This window comes from Cygnus atratus, chromosome 19 (genome assembly GCF_013377495.2).
Source record: "Cygnus atratus isolate AKBS03 ecotype Queensland, Australia chromosome 19, CAtr_DNAZoo_HiC_assembly, whole genome shotgun sequence".
NCBI classification, from domain to species: domain Eukaryota; kingdom Metazoa; phylum Chordata; class Aves; order Anseriformes; family Anatidae; genus Cygnus; species Cygnus atratus.
In genome coordinates, this window is record NC_066380.1 from 3,225,554 (window position 1) to 3,242,712 (window position 17,159).

The following is a 17,159-nucleotide window of genomic DNA, read 5'->3' on the forward strand; positions in this document are numbered from 1 at the left end:
TGCAGGACAATAAAAAGTTTGATGAAGAAATGAAATCTTGAAATGTGAAATTTCTTTAAAATCTGTTAGGACATACTTAGCAAGAGGACCAGGAAACGCTCTCATCTCTTCTTGCTCTGGAGAATGTTGCAACATAGTCTAAAGACACAAATATAAACCATAAGAAATTTTTATAACTATGCTTTCTGGATTTTAAGAATAAAAACAGATCTGAACATATCTATATTATAATCATGGCTATTGCTCTTAAAATATATATGGTGGCTTGCAACCTGCGTAAGGATAATAAATGACAAGATCTACTTCTTGATGGGGGAAAACATTCTGTAGCAAAATACAAAAATATTCCTCTTATCTCCTCAATTTTCCTGCTGCCTTTCTAGTATTTGTGTGCAATTCCACTTCCTTCTACTGATATTCTACCAATGAATCCCTATTCTCATCACGTAAACCAGTCCTTACACACATTTTACAACACTAGAGTGCTGCAGTTCTTTGTAGAGGCATAGGAAGAATAAAAACATGCACACAATATTTAATCCCCAGTCAATCAAGATAACAAGCTGTCGTTTGTCCTTGTACATTCTCTGCAGGGCTATGATATCTCTAGGAACAGTATTACATTAGTAACAAGCAAACAAAAAACTCCAGCACTTCTAGAAAGTAAGGATTTTACCCAAACAAAATTATAAGGAGCTGGATGATCTAACCATGCCTATGTCATCTCTCATTGAAAAGGAATTGTTAAGTTACCACTTTACTTACAGCTACAGAGCAAACCACAACAGGTAAGTACAGAAGGATTACATGCACTGACATATTAAAGAAATACAGGAAGCTACAGACCTAAGTTCCCTACTCCCCTTCTGAAAGGCAGGCCTGTACACCACCACCCTCCTTTTTGCTTATAAACTTTACCTCCATACTGTGTATTTCAACCAGAGCTGGCTGGCCTTCTGAAGGCAGGTTTGGCAGCACTTTTATTAAGAATCCCCCAGGACCAAACCTAGCACACAGATGAGGCACTGAAAATTTCTCAGGCGTTGATGGCCTTAAAGGTGCTGAAGCAGGGAGAAAAGAAAATAAGATAAAGTGACCTGACTTGCAACAAAATAGACATGCTGACGTATTTATTTAATTCAGTAATCCCGCAGTACTAGTGGAAAAAAACAAAGAAATACAATTTGGCTAAATTTCATAAGCAACAATTAATCAGTTCCATTAAATTTTCAGATCTTCTGAAGATTTACCACAAAGAACAAAACTAGACTAAAGAACTCTAAAATCCACTTACTGCTTTAATGCAGGGGTTTTACTTGTTTGTCTTAGACATCTCAATATAAACACGACAACTTCAAAGAGCTAATGACTTCAAGAAACTCTAGAAAACCTTTTCCAGATGAACAGTGTTTTGTTTCTCATGGAAAAAGGTAAAAAATAAATGTGGATAAATCTGAAGTTTAAGTGAAATGTTAATCATTCCCCCAGAAGCACACACAATACAATTCAAAAATGTATCTAAAAGTGTTTAGAAATGCAAGTATGCAATATTTAATCGCAATCACCATCTAGCTACTGCCATTCTGTGAAATACCCATGCTTCAGCAAGCAAGAAGCTATCCTTTTGCTGAACAGGGAAGAACTTTGTTCACGTATACATACTGTAAATAGGAGTGCTTTCCTATTAACAGGCTTAACAAATGCACAAAAGTGATCTCACACACTACAAACATTAACAGAAGCACAAACTACTACCAATAAACAACCTCACAAGCAGAGTCCCTTCCCTCCTCCTCCTTCCCCAATGGTGCCAATACCTTGTTCTACAGTTGACCATCCAGTTTCAGTCGGGTAGCCATAATCTGTAAAAGGCTGTTGTCCACCAAAGTTAGGAGCATATCCACCATACGTATAATCTGCATGCAGCGACACTGCCTGTGCAGCAGTTTCATACGCATTAGCCGTTAGATCATGGTTACTTCTATACAGCTGGCTCTAAATAGATCATATTAGTAGTTGTCAGCAGAGAGCGTGAAGTTACACAAAGCAAGCAATACTGCAAGCATGACAAGACAGTAAGCATTCCACCCCACCATCTTCACTTCTTTGGATGATTCTTAAACCAGGTTTACTACACTTGAAAACACTGCCCTGCAAATCACCTGGCACAACAGCCTGCAGAAGATAATCTCTTAGTGTTCTCCCCTCAATGTTTTTACTACCATTTGATCTGTTCACATCCATGTTCAGCTCTCTCATCACCACAACAATCACCTGAATATTACTTGTGTTTTTCAGGTATTTGTATTCATGGCATAAATAGGTAAGTAATCAGCTAGGTTTGTTTTTTGCTTCTAAAGTCAAGATACCATCATACAAACATTGAGTTAGTCTTTTAACAGATCCCATGCTTGTGATCAGAAAAATGACAACACTGAAAGCCAGGCAGTATCAACTCCAGCCAAGCACAGTAAAGGCAAAGTTCTCACAACCGTATGGATTCAGTATTTTTTTCATTTCTGTATGTGTGGCAACTGACACAGCTGAGTGCTGATTTTGGTTAAAGTTCTCTTGACAACTGTGACAAATGCTAAATTCAGAACTATATTACAAAACAGCCTTAACCTACAGAATACATGTTTTCAAAATACATTTTTTCCCAAGCTAAAAACTGAAATATTTAAATACTTCTAACTTTTCACCCACACCTAAGAGAAAGACCCAGCTTAACCGTCTGAGAATACTTGATGTGACCATTTGAAGCTTACTTGCTGAGAGCGAGAGCTAAAACTGCTCCGGTGACTGTGAACACTGTGGGAGCTACGGAGACTATGAGCAGAATGCTCACTGTGAACGCTGCGTCTATCAAATTCATCACCGTAAGGATCTCTGTGAGGCTCTGCTTCATCATCAAAGCTTCCAGTAAAACGAGGATCATATCTCCAGTGATCTTCGTATCGGTCATGTCTGAAGAACAAAAACATACCAAACAAAAATAAACATAGCCAACTGTATCTAAAGGAAAGTGACTCCGCTGCCTGCCTCTTCAGAAGGGAACTGTACCTAGCTTCAGAAGGGCTTCTAGATCATTACCTAGATTTAGGTTTTTATTACAGTAAACAAACTGGTACTTCAAGAACTTCATCCAGAATATTCAAGATGAAGATTAACGTCATGCTCCGAGGCTGTTTAGAATAAAAAAAGAAAACCCAAACAACGTTTATCTTATCTGAAAACGTCATATTTGCCTTAAATCCTTTTCTTAAGGGTGAGATGACAACTCATCTGTTGTTCCTCAATTACCTGTGTTCAAGCAAAAGAACAAACTAGCGAAAGTAGCTATTAAAAGCATAATACTGCATTTTAATAGTCTGTCACAGGATGCAACTGCGTTCCTGGAGTACAGTACTGAGAGGATTTTGTTTATGAAGCTGCATGATACCTCAGAATTCTGATGCCCATACAATTACCACAACAGCACACAATTTTTTAAGGCTTTGGGGTAGATCTTTAACAAATAAAGCAGTATTTCCATTGGCGCACAGGTGATGCTTCAGCCCTTGCCTTAACACTTACTGCCATTATCTAGTTTCCTGATGACACATTTGAATATGAGGGACTTAGTCCAGAAGATAGCAATGCCAGACTGTCTGCCTTCATTCACAGTGGTTCTCTGGACGCAGTCGGCACCTAGGTCCCACCCTGCCCTAGATGTGGAAAGAGCACGGACCGAATGGACAAACCTGTTGCCGTATGGATACGCTTCTCTCTTCTGGTACGGGTTGTGTTCAGCATCATACCAATACCTCTGATCGTAACTTCTAGGATCTCTGTATCTGGGGTCATATGCTGACGAGTAACGTTCCCAACGACTTGGATCTTTGGAAGATAAAAATAAATGGGTTAGATACTGGAAGACATTGCCTATAACTTTCCTCTCCTTTCTCTTTAATTGCCTGCTGATTTGGTCAGCAGCCCAGAAAAATAAAAACATGAGTACAATTAGCTAGATACTCTTGAGAAGACAGTGTTTACCATCAGATAGATCTTTTCTAACAACTTTCAACCTTAATCATAGCATGAAAATAATTCAACAAATATTAACAGAATCTTTGCTATCAGTTTTCAGAGCGCCATGCTACGTGCTTCAGGATACAGACAGATTTTGCTTAAAATCCTCCCAGGCACTATCCAGGCAATTGCCTTTAGACTACTAACACCGCTATGTCTCTGTGAACATTCAGATAGCTACAGACAAAAACAAATTCTAGTCATGAGTCAATTTCTGTTTACACCCCACCTAAATTTTACTTTAGAACTTTGCCTGCAGGTTACACACCAAGGATACAAGCCAGCAAATGACAGGTTTGCAAAACACCAAAGAAATCCATTCTGTGGACTTAGCATGGTACATTTTTATAAATGAAATGGCAAATAGAAGTCTTGGAGTGAGGAAAAACTTTACTTATTTTCTATTTACTAACTATGCTGAATAAAAGAAATATAGGAAGGACGGCATGGTATTAAGAACTAAAGTAGGCCCAAAGATCAATTTCTAGCAAGTGTAACTTTATTCTCGCTGGATGTAGGAAGGAGATATATATATTTAATTACAGAAAAAAAACAACACAGTAACTCTCCAATTTTAAAATTGGAGAAAAATTTACGGGGCAAAGGAGATCTGCAATTTGCTATAGAATAATTCAGAGAATACTTTGACACCTTACCTCCATAGTCATATGCATTTGGGTAATAGCCTGGATAATAATCAGTCCATCCAGTTTTTGCATAATAATCTTCAGGATACCCCTGCCTGAAAGTACACAGGCATAAGAAGAAGTTATCCCTCCTTCAATCTCTCCGAAAGTCAGCAAGAGATATGAAGAACTACATGCCGTGATTGGTTAGGTAGTTTCATATTTAAACTAATGCATTTACAGGAAACCAAATAATCATAATTGTAAAATTAGGTGTTTACAAAGTTATATATCACTAAGCTGTTCTGTGCCATAACAAACTGACAGTACAATACCTTAGTGGCTTTTGTGAACTGCTTTGGTCATGAGATCGGTTACTTATGGGCAATTAATCACAAAAACTACTGCTATAATTAGAACGAACTGTCTCAACAGAGAGATCAGCAACCTAAATAATGAAGTAATTGCTCCCTCAACTTTAGAAGTGTTTTCTCATACATCTTATGGGGATGAAAAGAGGACTGCAGTCTGGAGACAAGGTCACGAAAACAAGTCAGGACATGCACTAGTGCTCTTGTAGGTAATTCCAAACAGAAGGCTTCCAAACTGAAGTCTCTGGGGATGCCATTGCAGCATCTGTCACCAGCATAACATACAAGTCAGAAGAGAAACAAAACCAAAATGCACTACGCTATTCTTTGGCTACCTGGCCACCAAAGAACTCAGTGATATCATTTTCTTGTTCTACTTGGAGCTCTGTTGTATGCCGTTCTGGGGACACCATCCAAAACTGATGAAACAAAGCTAGACGAACATTAGATAAGAACATAAAATAGTAGTGTGTGTACATATATGCATGTACACTTATATGCACACATCTACGCATCCATGTGTAGCTGTATGTCCATAAATAGAAACTTACATGTGGATATAAACACTCGTGTGCATGCATTCACAAACACTCCTATGTATACATACACATAGGCACAGGAGGGAAAGCGATTTAACAACAGTGTGGAGTGACGGGAACTCCATGCTCCTCTCCAAAGCACTATTCATAGAAGTGATAGCGCAAACCCTGTAGTGGGCAAGCCAGTCAGGTGATACTCAGCACTGGAAAAACGGGTGGGAGCCTTGCTAACACAGCACTTAGCTCTGCAGGAGGAGTTTTGATCTTATCAGATCAAGTTTATCCACCTAACCAACCTCCTCAGTCCCCCTCAGAAAGATGTTATTCCCTTCCCCTCCCCAAACAGAATTTAAGAATCTTCATCAATTATTTACGGAAATCAATACAGCATTGATACACTGTGGGAAAGTTTCAGAAACACTACCTTTGGGTGCCTTGCCACTCTTAGTCTGTGCTGCCCTGCAGCGCCACACCACAGCCTGCAACCAACTGCAGTCACATCACACATCATCACTGACAGAGCAACCCACAACAGGCTTTGATCTGCCCAAAGCCCTCCCAGGAATTTTAACCTCTTCAAAACACTATGTCAAAAAGAGCACGCATCAGAAGGAGTGCTTTCTTTGTCTACTAGAGGTTATCTCCTTAGGAGATCTCACAGGGCAATTAAAGTCACTTCAGACAACGACAGAAGTTATCACAAACGGATATGCTTATCGTTTTGTAGTCCTCAGTGCCAAACTTCCTGTAATCTTACGAAGGCGGTGAACAGAATTTCGTTTTTAAGTTGAAGACTACCCCATGAGTGAAACACCTGTCCTGGTTCGACCTGTCAGACAAATTTACCCGACACAACACCAGCTGTTTTCACTGGATTCATCTCCTCTTTTCCAAAAGAATAAAATACTGTACGTCAGTGAGCCACACGGACTGCTAAGCTTGCAAAGCACATCCCCACACCAATGTGCAAAAGTGCCGTTTATTAACAGAACTAGGGGGCCGCTGTGTAAGTGCTACCAAGAAAATAAACTAGCATTGGTTAACCAACCCATGGCCTACATTGCACTTCCACAGCACGCATGCAAAAGAGCATCAAGTCTGTTGCAGTGACTTTCAGCCTGGCAGAGAAGCTGACAACCACCTACAGAACCGAATGAAAGGAGCACCGAGCTGTAGCAGCGGAACAGACTGCTGGAATCGTATCAGTTTCCTTTTCAGGCACGGCATTCGATACCGTACGTTCCTATGGCAGCACACAATGAGTTTTTGAACTTCCTCACTGCAGCTTATGCTGTAGAACTTGAACAGGTATAATTGCACTCACTGCGTTGGGTTTTACCAGATCTTCAGTTTAGGAACTGCATACCTGGAAGAAGGCCTGTCGGAGCAGTGGCTGGCTCTGGAACTGGGACGTTCGGGCTCAGGATAACGATAGCTCCCGGGCTCCATATAAGCAGCGCTGCTGCTCTCGTAGTGTCTGTACCGTGGGTCATACTGTCCGTAGCTGTCCTCCTAGAAAAGAGATTGACATGTAAGGTAAGAGGCTGCTCAAGTCCAAGAATAAACCTTTAAAAACAAACGAATTGTCACAAACACCACAACCGTGATACCTGAAGAGATGAAGATCAACAGTCTACAGGATACCTTTTGGTATACCCTGTGGCAAGGTCTATTAATGTTACTTCTAGAAACATTACTTCTAGACTACTTCAACCACTACGATGGTCATTCTGCTAAACTGCCAATAAGTCAGGCAGCAGGTGGAAACCAAATCTGAACAACTGTGCAGCTAAGACAGAACTGCCAACTTTTCCCAGAGAAATAAGCAGTTATCAGTTGACATCTGTGCCAACTGGAATTAGTATTAACAACTATTTTAAGATTTTTAAATCTCCATTACGTAAATTTTATTACTGCAATTTAGATTTTCCATATTAAATCCTTAATATGAATGCCATACTGAATGTTGATCGTAACACAACTATTAAAAGTTGTAATTCAAAAATGAAGACTATCGATACACGCTGAGTGGGGAAGGAAGGGGAAAATAAAAATGTATCCTACCACGTAATAAAGATGAGATGCTGCCCTGGGATCCGCAGGAGGGTAAGGCGGGGGATATGGAGGCTGGTAAGCATCATAAGGATGTCTGTAGTAGTAGTAGGGGTTCTGTGGTGGACCGAAGGCATCCTGAGGAGTCTGAGGCAGGGGTGCACGCTGCGGGTCTTGTTGTGCACTTGGCATGACCGGCTGGCCGGTGCTGGTAGGAGGAGCTGTGGAAGCCTGTGCACTCGATGGCTGTCCAGACATGGGTTGCTTATCAGGGCTTGTCTGGTCGTACCTCGCCAGCTGCGCTGAACTGGCCTCTTGGTTCCCCAGCTCCTGGTTCTCGCGCTGCTGCGATGCCTGCATGGCGCCAGTCCCTGCAGCAGCCGGGTAGTTTGAGGGAGCTGAGGTCTGTGTAGATACCGGCTGCTGCATCTGAGCTGCCTGCGTTTGGGGCTGAGATGGCAACGCTCCCTGCACACCTCTGTCTGGCACAGCCTGATGCTGTACATCTTTTGTAACCTGTTGATAGAAATGTTGTTTGTCACGCATCTCAGGACCCACCTGGCCAGCACCAACTGCCTGCGGAGGATACGCGGGACCACCAGAAAGCGACTGATTGTGCACTTGCACGGAGTTACTCGCACTGCTTTTCTCCAATGTCCGTGGCGCTGTAAAGTCAAGCACTCCAGCAGCTTCTTCTTTGCTATTTGAGCGATTTGCAGAATTATTAGCCTGTACTACAGAATTAACAGGTGGGAGCAGCGCACTTCCACTGGGAAGATTAATCCCAGGAGAGACGGATGAATTAGCTCCTGGTTTGCTAGCAAATTCAGGAACAAAACCTTCAAAATTAACATTCTTTTGCCCTTCAGGAGCTAAATTAAGCGGTGTTTTCATGAGCAAGTTTGCAGGCTGATTAGAGGCAGTGTCAGAGGAATTAACAGGGCTTTGCAATAAATTATGTTTTAACAGATTAGTATTTGGAGGTGCATTAACTAATAGAGATCCAACTTGCATCACAGGCAGCGGTACATTTTCCCCCGAGATGATCCCACCAGTATGTGAAGTCTGGGGGCCCATCAAAGGCTTGTCCCCAACCACGGCATCCTTCATTGGCTGATTTTCATTGCTGCTTAGCTGATTAGACAGAGAAATAGAAAAATTAATTGGCTGAGCCAAGTTATAGCTTTGATTAGGCTGAGCAATCAGGATAGGCTGATTTTGCAAAGACTCTGTAGGTGGAGAAGACAACAAACTTGCATAACCAGAACTTGCCTGAGACTGAAGTGCCTCCTCTTCTCCCATTTTGGGAGGATTCTCAAGATTTTCAGAAGATATATTTCCATCTTGGGAAGGCTGCACAGCAATATTCCCTGGTTTATTTGGCTGCTGATCGGGCAGGCCTTCTTCTGGTGGCTGAATGACTTCCACAGTTTGTTTGGCAGGTACATACACTGCAGGAGCAGCAGGAGCTAGAAGAACATTTCCCCCAAAATTAGGTAACTCATTATGAGCCCACAGAGTCGTTGCTGGGCTGTCACACTTCTTAATCGCTCCCTGAGCTCTTGTTGAAGACCTTCGCTCAGACAATGACTGCATGTTTTCTGTAACAGATCCAGAGTGCAACATGTTTCCAGCTTCACCAGTAACTGCGAGAGGCAGCGGGTATACCTGAGGCATAAAAATAGTTTCCAGATTATCTGGCGGCTGTTCGAGATTGCCTGGTGACGCAGCTGGCACAGCTGTATTCTTCTTGGTATTCTTTTGGTTTGGGTGGTTCTCTCTTAACTCAACCACCATCTTCGCCTGGTCAATTTCTGCAGGTTTTATGCCAACTCCGTGGGACCTCACAGGTTCAAAAGAACTGTTCGCGCTCGTCTGAAACACTCCTGTAGGCTTAGGAGGGCTTGGAGTTGGAGGCTGGGAGAGGTTACTGTGGTAGCTCTTGCTCAGGTTTACCTCACTCAGATCACCTCCCAGAGGAGAAGAGTCGATCTGTTTAAAGAAGCGAGCAGAAGATTCTTCATCAGGCTTCCCGCTTTCTTGCTGAATAAACGTACCGACTTGCTCTGGAGGTCTCGCTGAGCTCGAAGCGCTCCTATGGCTGATGTTGCTGTAGTTTGAAGATACGCTATCGGGCCGGACAGGATGAGGTAAGGAATCAGGCGCCTCCAAATTTGGTCCTCCTTCAGCATGGCTCACAACAGCGTTCTTTGGAAGCATCTGACCTGGTAGGGGTCCGTATCTGTACAGATCGGGGTGAGCAGAAGGGGATGAAGCAGTCACGTTGCGTGGCTCGCTTGGCAGCACTTCCTGATTCTGAATGCACTCCAGGTTCTCGACGTTTTCGTACTGTGACCCGCCGATACCGGATGCATCACCTGCACGCGCTTTGTCATCGCCGATAAACACAGCGTGCTTGGCAGCCTGTGCCTCCTGCTGACTTACAATTTTAGGGAAATACTGGACATCCATTCCTTTTTGTACCACCTCGTTGGCTGAACCTGTACCGATGTGCGCCTGAGACAGAACATTCGTTGCAACCCACTGTGGCTGCATTGGCTGGTGATACAAGGGCGACGAATTTGGCTGACAAGCAAACTCGGTTTTCTCAACCACGTAGTTTTTTTCAGATGAAAGTATTTCTTCATTTTCTGCCTCATCCCCTTTGAAAAACATCGAGATGGTTCCTGAATCTCGGTCTGCGGGAATGGGTCTATTTGATGTTTCAGACACACCTGGAGATTGTTTTTTGGGGTTGTTTTCCTGAGCTGTGGGAATGACAAAATTGGAGTCTTGCAAGGGTGGCTGTGGGTAAAACTGGTCCTGGTAAGCTGGATTTAACCAAGCATTAGTCATTTCTGCGTTCTGCCTAAACACATTTCCAGGCTGGATGCTGTTCATGTGATGACCATCGTTTGCAGAGACATTTTTCCCATTCTTTTCACAACCAACGGATAAAGGCGCTTGCACGGGATTTTGTGGAATACCTTGATGTACAGGACCATGCTGCAAATTTGTCTGCGGGGGAGGATGAGGAGGGCTGACCGAAGACTGAGAAATGTTATGAATGTCAGGCTGAGAAGACGGCTCAGGATGGGGCACAAAATTTCGAACCGGAGACCGCAGGTTACCTTGACCAGGTCTCCACTGAGACACGGGCTGCTGAGGAGGTGGAGGGAAGACTGCTGCTGCAGCGGGTCCCGAAGGAACGTCGCTTGGATCTCTGTTAGCGTCTTGCCTACCTCCAGGTTTGTTTGACAGAGACACCATTCCAGGATGCACACTGAAAGAATTTTCAAGTGCTGTTCCTGTATTATAATGCAATGGTACCGCAGACCCATGGAGTCCCAGATCTGCGTCGGGATGCACTTCTGTAGCGCTGTTTATAACGTATCCTGGGGACGGTGAAGGAACTGGAACGTTAGAAAAGGTACTGGTATTTATTCCTGGTTGAGATACAGGAGCTGACAAAGACGCGTGCAGTCCGTGAGGATTGTCCCCTGCGTGTGATGGTGAAGGATGCAGAACGGCTGGCTGGGGAAACGCCGCCGGGGAAGAACTCGGCGTAACCAACGCATTGCCCTTGGATGGGTTATCTAAAGGGGAACCCTGGGGAGTTTGTCTGCCAAAGGCAAAAGGGTCTGTCACAGGCTGCACCGGGGCAGCTGCTGCATTTGCTCGTTTACTGAGCGAGGTGTTTCTCCAGTAAATGTTCCGGGCAAGGCCTGCAGGAGGTGGAGCTGCTGCTCCCGCTGGAACAGTCTGTGGAGGCTGCTGCATGATGGCCTTCCAGCAGGGTCAGATGCCAGACGAAAGCTAGCACTGGATGCCGTAAACAGATTCCTTCTTCCACCCTGTTAAGGCAAAAGGATGACGAGTCAGTTTGCTTTCTTGCAACACGTGTAGCGAGCACTTCAGTAACTTTTATTTTAGAAACAAAATTACTCAAAAAAACTTGGAATAAAAGATGTCTCTGTTCTCCGGAACCTACCAGAAATTCACACTTAACATTGTATTTCTAAATGCAAATACAGTGTTAATGAAGCTTAAGGCTGTGTGGTAACAGTGCACATAATTTAACAAATAGCTCCAAGTAAGAGCCACTGAAACACAGTTTGGTCCTGTACAAAATTTGAAGTCTCAATCTCACCAGTGGGATTCTCCTGTTACATTTCCCCAAATCTGTTTGAAGCAGAAGTACACATCATAAAGGAAAGACACAGCAACAGCTGGTCTCCAACAGCATCTGCGATCGCTTTGGCAAGGTCAATTTAGTTAAGGAACATTGAGAAAATATCGTTAGAGACAACATTTCTTCAGCTTTGTTGCTTAATGTGAGCAGACCATTTTACAGGTAGAGTGAGAAGCTCTCGAAGTACTCATCGGATGTTATTCTCCTGAGCAGAATGCACTTTGGTAAGAAAGGTATCATTTAGGGCAGTAGTGTTATTTATTTTGAGACTGGCACCTGTGTTTTCATCCCAAATATCCTCTTTGAGATGAGTGCTGCGTAGCAGTAAAACAGCATTTAGGAATATAAAATACAATCAACGCCCCACCTATTAATCAATCAATACTCTCGCTTTACCCTTAGCAGGACTCTGGCACAGTGCCGCAGAGTTAAAGCTGCGCTGCCGGGTGGACAGCGCAGGGACAGAAGTATCCCGGCTCTGCCAGCAAGAACTCCAAACACCACCGGCCAGGAATTCGGTGCACACGAAGTTCAGTAATTAGGAACGTGTATTTTTCAATTTTACCATCCCTTACCAGCCTGGGGAGGAGGGCAGCTGACAAAATGTGTTCTTCACTACTCGTCCAGCTCAGCAAGGCTTTAGTAACCTGCGATACTCTTGTTTTTCTAATTGTATGTGACGAACGTGGTCTGTATCATATAGGCTGCCACCAGTTCTTTCATACCAGATGCAATTCTGTTTACAGAAGACAGACAAAAGCTGTGCAATTCTTGTTTTTATTTTCTTATTCTAAAGATTCAGCATCTTGTCAGTAACAGTAATAAGTCACTCGTTCCTAGTCAAGCCAAAATTTTCATCGCTATAGAGAAGTTTAAACGCAAAAAAAATCTGGTTTGGGGTTTAAGAAAAAGACACATGGAGTAAACGCCGCATAACCGTGTGCATTCCATGAAGATTGCCAAAGAAAAAACTCCTGTAAAAAGCACACTGGCCAGCACGTGCAGCACAATCTGTGTAGACTTTTTCAGAATCCGTACAGCTTAACCTCTTCTGCTCATCACCGAGAACCCAGCAGTCTGGTGTGTTATCGAGGCCCCTCTTCCAGGGGACCAGAAACATCAGGCAGCAGGGACTGGGTCTCTCAATTTCTCCTCCATATTCGTATACTTCGTAGCCTCGATTGACTGCCTCAATTCTTAAGCTTAGACTTCACAAACTCGTTAAAACTTTTCTTTTGTTAAAATGGGAAATGGGACCAGAAGCAGATTTCAACAGAAAAGCACTCAACAGAAAGCTTCGTTTGTTTCTTTCATGCATTACTTGCAGTTGTATTCTTTTTTTTTTTTTTTAAACCACAGCTGCCTGTTGAATTCGTCTCAAGGAATACTTACAGAAGGGTTTTAGTGCTGTGCAATCATTTCTCCTATACTGACACCAAGGCGAAGTTTTTCCAGCTGTGCACGATTACTGCCAACCAAGATGACACCAACAAAACCCTGCCTGGTCACCTCCCTCAGTTTCCACATGCTTAAGAAACCCCAGGGACATCTCTAAAACTGTACTGGACTTCCCAATTTATTGTTTGTCATGTTCTGTGTATTTGTTTAACTGCAAAAACTCCTCTCCCCTCCCTCTAAATAACCTAGTGCTTTTATGCAACACATTGAAAAGTGGGAAGGAAAAAAAAAGGTAATAAAACCACCTGCAGAGACAGCTCCCTCCTGGAAAGCACTAACTTCACTGAACAAAAGGTCAATATTTACCGAACAGTTCGGCTATTAATAGAAAAATTATGTGAAGCCGTTGAGCACAGAAGCCAGCTGTTTTATAACTTAAATGCCCACTTCCACATTTCTAATGCGGGCTTCACTGCTTACAGCGTCTCATCGGATGTACACACACACAACGCTCATGTCGGCCCCACTCTTGCAATAGCCCGGGCTAGTAATCAGCTAATTAGTGTCAGCGTAAAGTTCTATGCTTAAGTGCTGCCTTGCCATTCCTATAACAAGACCTCTAACATCACGTTACAGAGGTTCAATACGAGGGCATCAGACTCCTTACAGAAGTTAATGTTAACAGATGGCACACAGCAGTAAAAGCATGCAGGATTTGAAGAATTAAGTCCAAATAAAATGAACGTGCCCACGGCAGTAGTTTAAACAGGAGGTATCAGCTCCTAGACACCGACCCTCCCTGCCTCCAGTATTAACAGAAACGCTAATTTGTGTAAATGAGCAATAATTACATAACCTACGAACAATCCAACTCTCTGCCTTATCTGGTTTGGAAATTCTTAACTTTCCGAAGGTTTAACGGATAATACAGAGCAGCCTGCCAAACATTAGTCGCTAGAAACAACAACTGCAGAAGGTACTTCCAACCACGCCAAGAAAATATTACCAAAGAGGAGAAAAACAATGAGAACTACCCTCGAGACAGGGCCACCAGTAAGTCCCACCTGACAGGCTTTATGGTCACGATGGGTTTTAACTCCCCTGTGAGAACTTACCTATATGAAGGAACAATTGGAGGAAATTTGTTTAATACCATCTCCATGTATTTATGCTAAATTACTCTTAAACAACAATAAGTACGCCCACAAAACAGGTTACAGAGTACTAATATTAATTCTTAAGTGTGCCTACACCTGTGCCTGTATGCGTACGCACGACTGTGCATGCCTGTGCCTACACCAAACAACAAACGTATTCAGATATTCCTAACTAAAAGAAAGGAATATATAGAACAAAGCACCGCTGTGCTGAAGACACGAATAGCTGGGATATGCAACTTGCATAAAATCAGCATTTGGGCCATTTGTTTTTATCCTCCCGCTGCAGACAGCCGCACACCGCACGCAGGCGGACGGCCCTCGGGCTGAGGGCATTTTGCGCCTTCAGCAGTGCTCGCCGCTCCCTGCCAGCTTTCTTACAAACGAGACCTCCAGGTGAGAACGCTGCGCTGGGAGAAGAGCCCTTCCAGCGCCGAAACCACAAAAAATACGATTTGGAGCTGGTCGGAGCCAGAGAAGCCAGCACCTTCCCGAGGCTCTGCCAGCCGCCGCGAGCCCCTCGCTCCAACCCCAGCGTTTCGGGGGCCGTGCCACTGAGTCAGCGCCAGCCGCTGCCCCCGGAGCACGCAGAGCTCCATAATCGGGGCGCAGGGAAAACAAACACCGCCCTCCGCCTGACGAGAAGGACTTGAAGCGCCTCGCTCCGAGCAATACCCGGTAACGACCGCCTCGAGCAGGACCCCGGCGGGCAGAGACCCCCCTCCCGGCCCCCCAGCTCCCCCCCCGAACCCCCCGTTCCCGACGTCCCGGCCACCCCACCCCCCCCCCGCGGCCGCCCCGCGGTACCTGCCGCCAGCCGCCGCCGGAGCCCCCTCAGCGCCGGGCGCCGCCGCCGCCCCCCCTCAGCGCTGCCGCGGCCCCCCCGGCCGCCATCTTGGCACATCCGGCCCCCGCTTCCGCCGCCGCCGCTGCTGACGTGTCGCGCCGCGCACGCGCGATGACGTCGCCGGTTCGTGCAGGGCGGGGCGCGCGCGCACGCGCTTGTTTATGAGGGCGGAAGCGGCTCCACGAGGGCCCCGCCCCGCGGCGCCGTGGCTCGGCGCAGGCGCAGCGGGGCTGCGGGCCGGGAGGTCGCGGGTTCGAATCCCGGGTGGGGCGGCTCGTAGCGCGGCCGGGCGGTACAGCGGCTTCTCGCCGCCCTCGGGCCCCGCTCCGCCCGGCCTCGGACGCGGGGGTCTCCTACTTCTTCTCCGTGAAGCCCAAGCCGAGCCTGGCCCCTGTGGGCAGGGCCCCGCTGTGATCCCTCTCAGGAGGCTGCGGTGCTGAAGGCGGCCGCCAGGGCGGGACAGAGGGCTGCGGTCGGGCCTCCCTCCTGGCCTCCCTCCCTCCTGGCTTCCCTCTTTCCCTTCCTCCTGGCCCTCCTCCTTCCCTCTCTCCTTCCCCATATAGCTCCTTCCCTGCCCAGGGTTTCCTCACGCTGCCCCCCGGCATGAGGCCTGCTGAAGCACCCGAAGATGTTTTGGGGGAGAAAGAGGCAATTCAAGAAAACGCCTCTGTCCTTCACCTCCTCGAGGTCCCTGGCCTCACGGATAACGTGGGCTTAATTTGTGAAGTGTGCTTAATTATGCGGAGGGATGTTAATTGTGTGGGTGCGTGGAGGACGGGCGGACAAGTGTCCAAAGTCTGTGGTGTCACAGATGCCACGGTTCAGCCCTTCTGCACGTAGCCACCTCTGTGCTGCATTAAATAAACGACTTCAAATCGTCACTTCTCCAAAAAAAGCATGTTCAGTGTTCTTTCATTTCAGATAAGATGGGAGCATATTATCAAACAGCTATGTGCAAGTCTAAAGATTTTACTCGACTCTTCTTTGTGTTCCAGTGCTGCTCTGAGGGCCTATTTCATGTGAACACAAAGGTTTTTTTGGGGGTGGCATTGTTCACATGTGAGAATGGTCTCTCATTTAGCAGAGTTTGTACACAAGCAGTGGTCACTGTGCCTATATTGTCGCACTCCACATCGAACAACAGGCCCTGAAGGGGAAAATCCAAATGACCTAAACAAACATCTTAATCAAGGGTCATTATCAGTGCAAGAGCTGTTTCTGCACGCTTGATCATTAAAGCAGGGTAATATCCTCAAAGCCCAGTCCAAGCAGGGGAAGCAGCACTTTGATGCTGGTGTGGGAACCAGAGGCAGTGCTGTGATTTTTAAAGTGCCTTTCATCTCCCTCTTTTGTAGGAACGTTCTTATAAACCAGCTTGTCAAATACAATTTCCCTACACAGGCATGAATTGCAGCTAAAGCCCTGGTGTCCCCTTGATATTTTCCCCAACAGGTGTCATCTGAGGAACCACAATTTTAATTAGCCTGATTGACTTTTTAAATATATATGTATTCTGTAAATACCATCATCAGCTTACACCTGTATCTATAGCTAGATATTTACATTATATATCTAACCCTTTTTTACACACGCAATTCCATACTAATGATGGGATCTCACCTTTTCTGTTCTCCTGTTAAATATGTGATTGTAAAGAATTGTCACATTAAGGCATTTAATCCCTTTTTACCATGAAGCTTCCTAACTTATTTGCTGTACTTATGCAAACGCAGCCAGCTCTGGACTTGAATGACACACTTCAAATAAAAAGGCATGTTGAAGGGAAGAGGACAGTACACACCCTTCTGTCCCCCTTCATCGGCATTTCTGAGGTACAGCAAAAGCGAGACTGACCTTTTGCCATGACGTTCTGATAACTCGGCCTTCGGGTTGCAGGCAACCGTAA

The 17,159-nt window shown here is 45.1% G+C and overlaps 1 protein-coding gene across 18 annotated transcripts in view; it reads right to left on the reverse strand.

Moving 5' to 3' along the window:
- Positions 1-15,339, reverse strand: part of SEC16A (SEC16 homolog A, endoplasmic reticulum export factor) — a 30,224-nt gene extending 14,885 nt beyond the window's left edge. For 6 of the 18 annotated variants that reach the window (XM_035555213.2, XM_035555210.2, XM_035555212.2 and 3 more), the window contains exons 1-10: positions 15,214-15,339; positions 12,427-12,587; positions 7,672-11,513; positions 6,974-7,119; positions 4,728-4,813; positions 3,744-3,879; positions 2,769-2,967; positions 1,818-1,995; positions 919-1,061; positions 77-138 (exon numbers count right to left, since the gene is read on the reverse strand). In XM_035555213.2, coding sequence (XP_035411106.1) covers positions 77-138; positions 919-1,061; positions 1,818-1,995; positions 2,769-2,967; positions 3,744-3,879; positions 4,728-4,813; positions 6,974-7,119; positions 7,672-11,439 — 4,718 coding nt within the window. In that variant the 5' untranslated portion in view covers positions 11,440-11,513; positions 12,427-12,587; positions 15,214-15,339. The remainder of the gene's footprint in view (positions 1-76; positions 139-918; positions 1,062-1,817; positions 1,996-2,768; positions 2,968-3,743; positions 3,880-4,727; positions 4,814-6,973; positions 7,120-7,671; positions 11,514-12,426; positions 12,588-15,213) is intronic. The other 12 variants (XM_035555217.2, XM_035555216.2, XM_035555215.2 and 9 more) reach the window with 6 other exon arrangements.
- Positions 15,340-17,159: the final 1,820 nt, after the last annotated feature.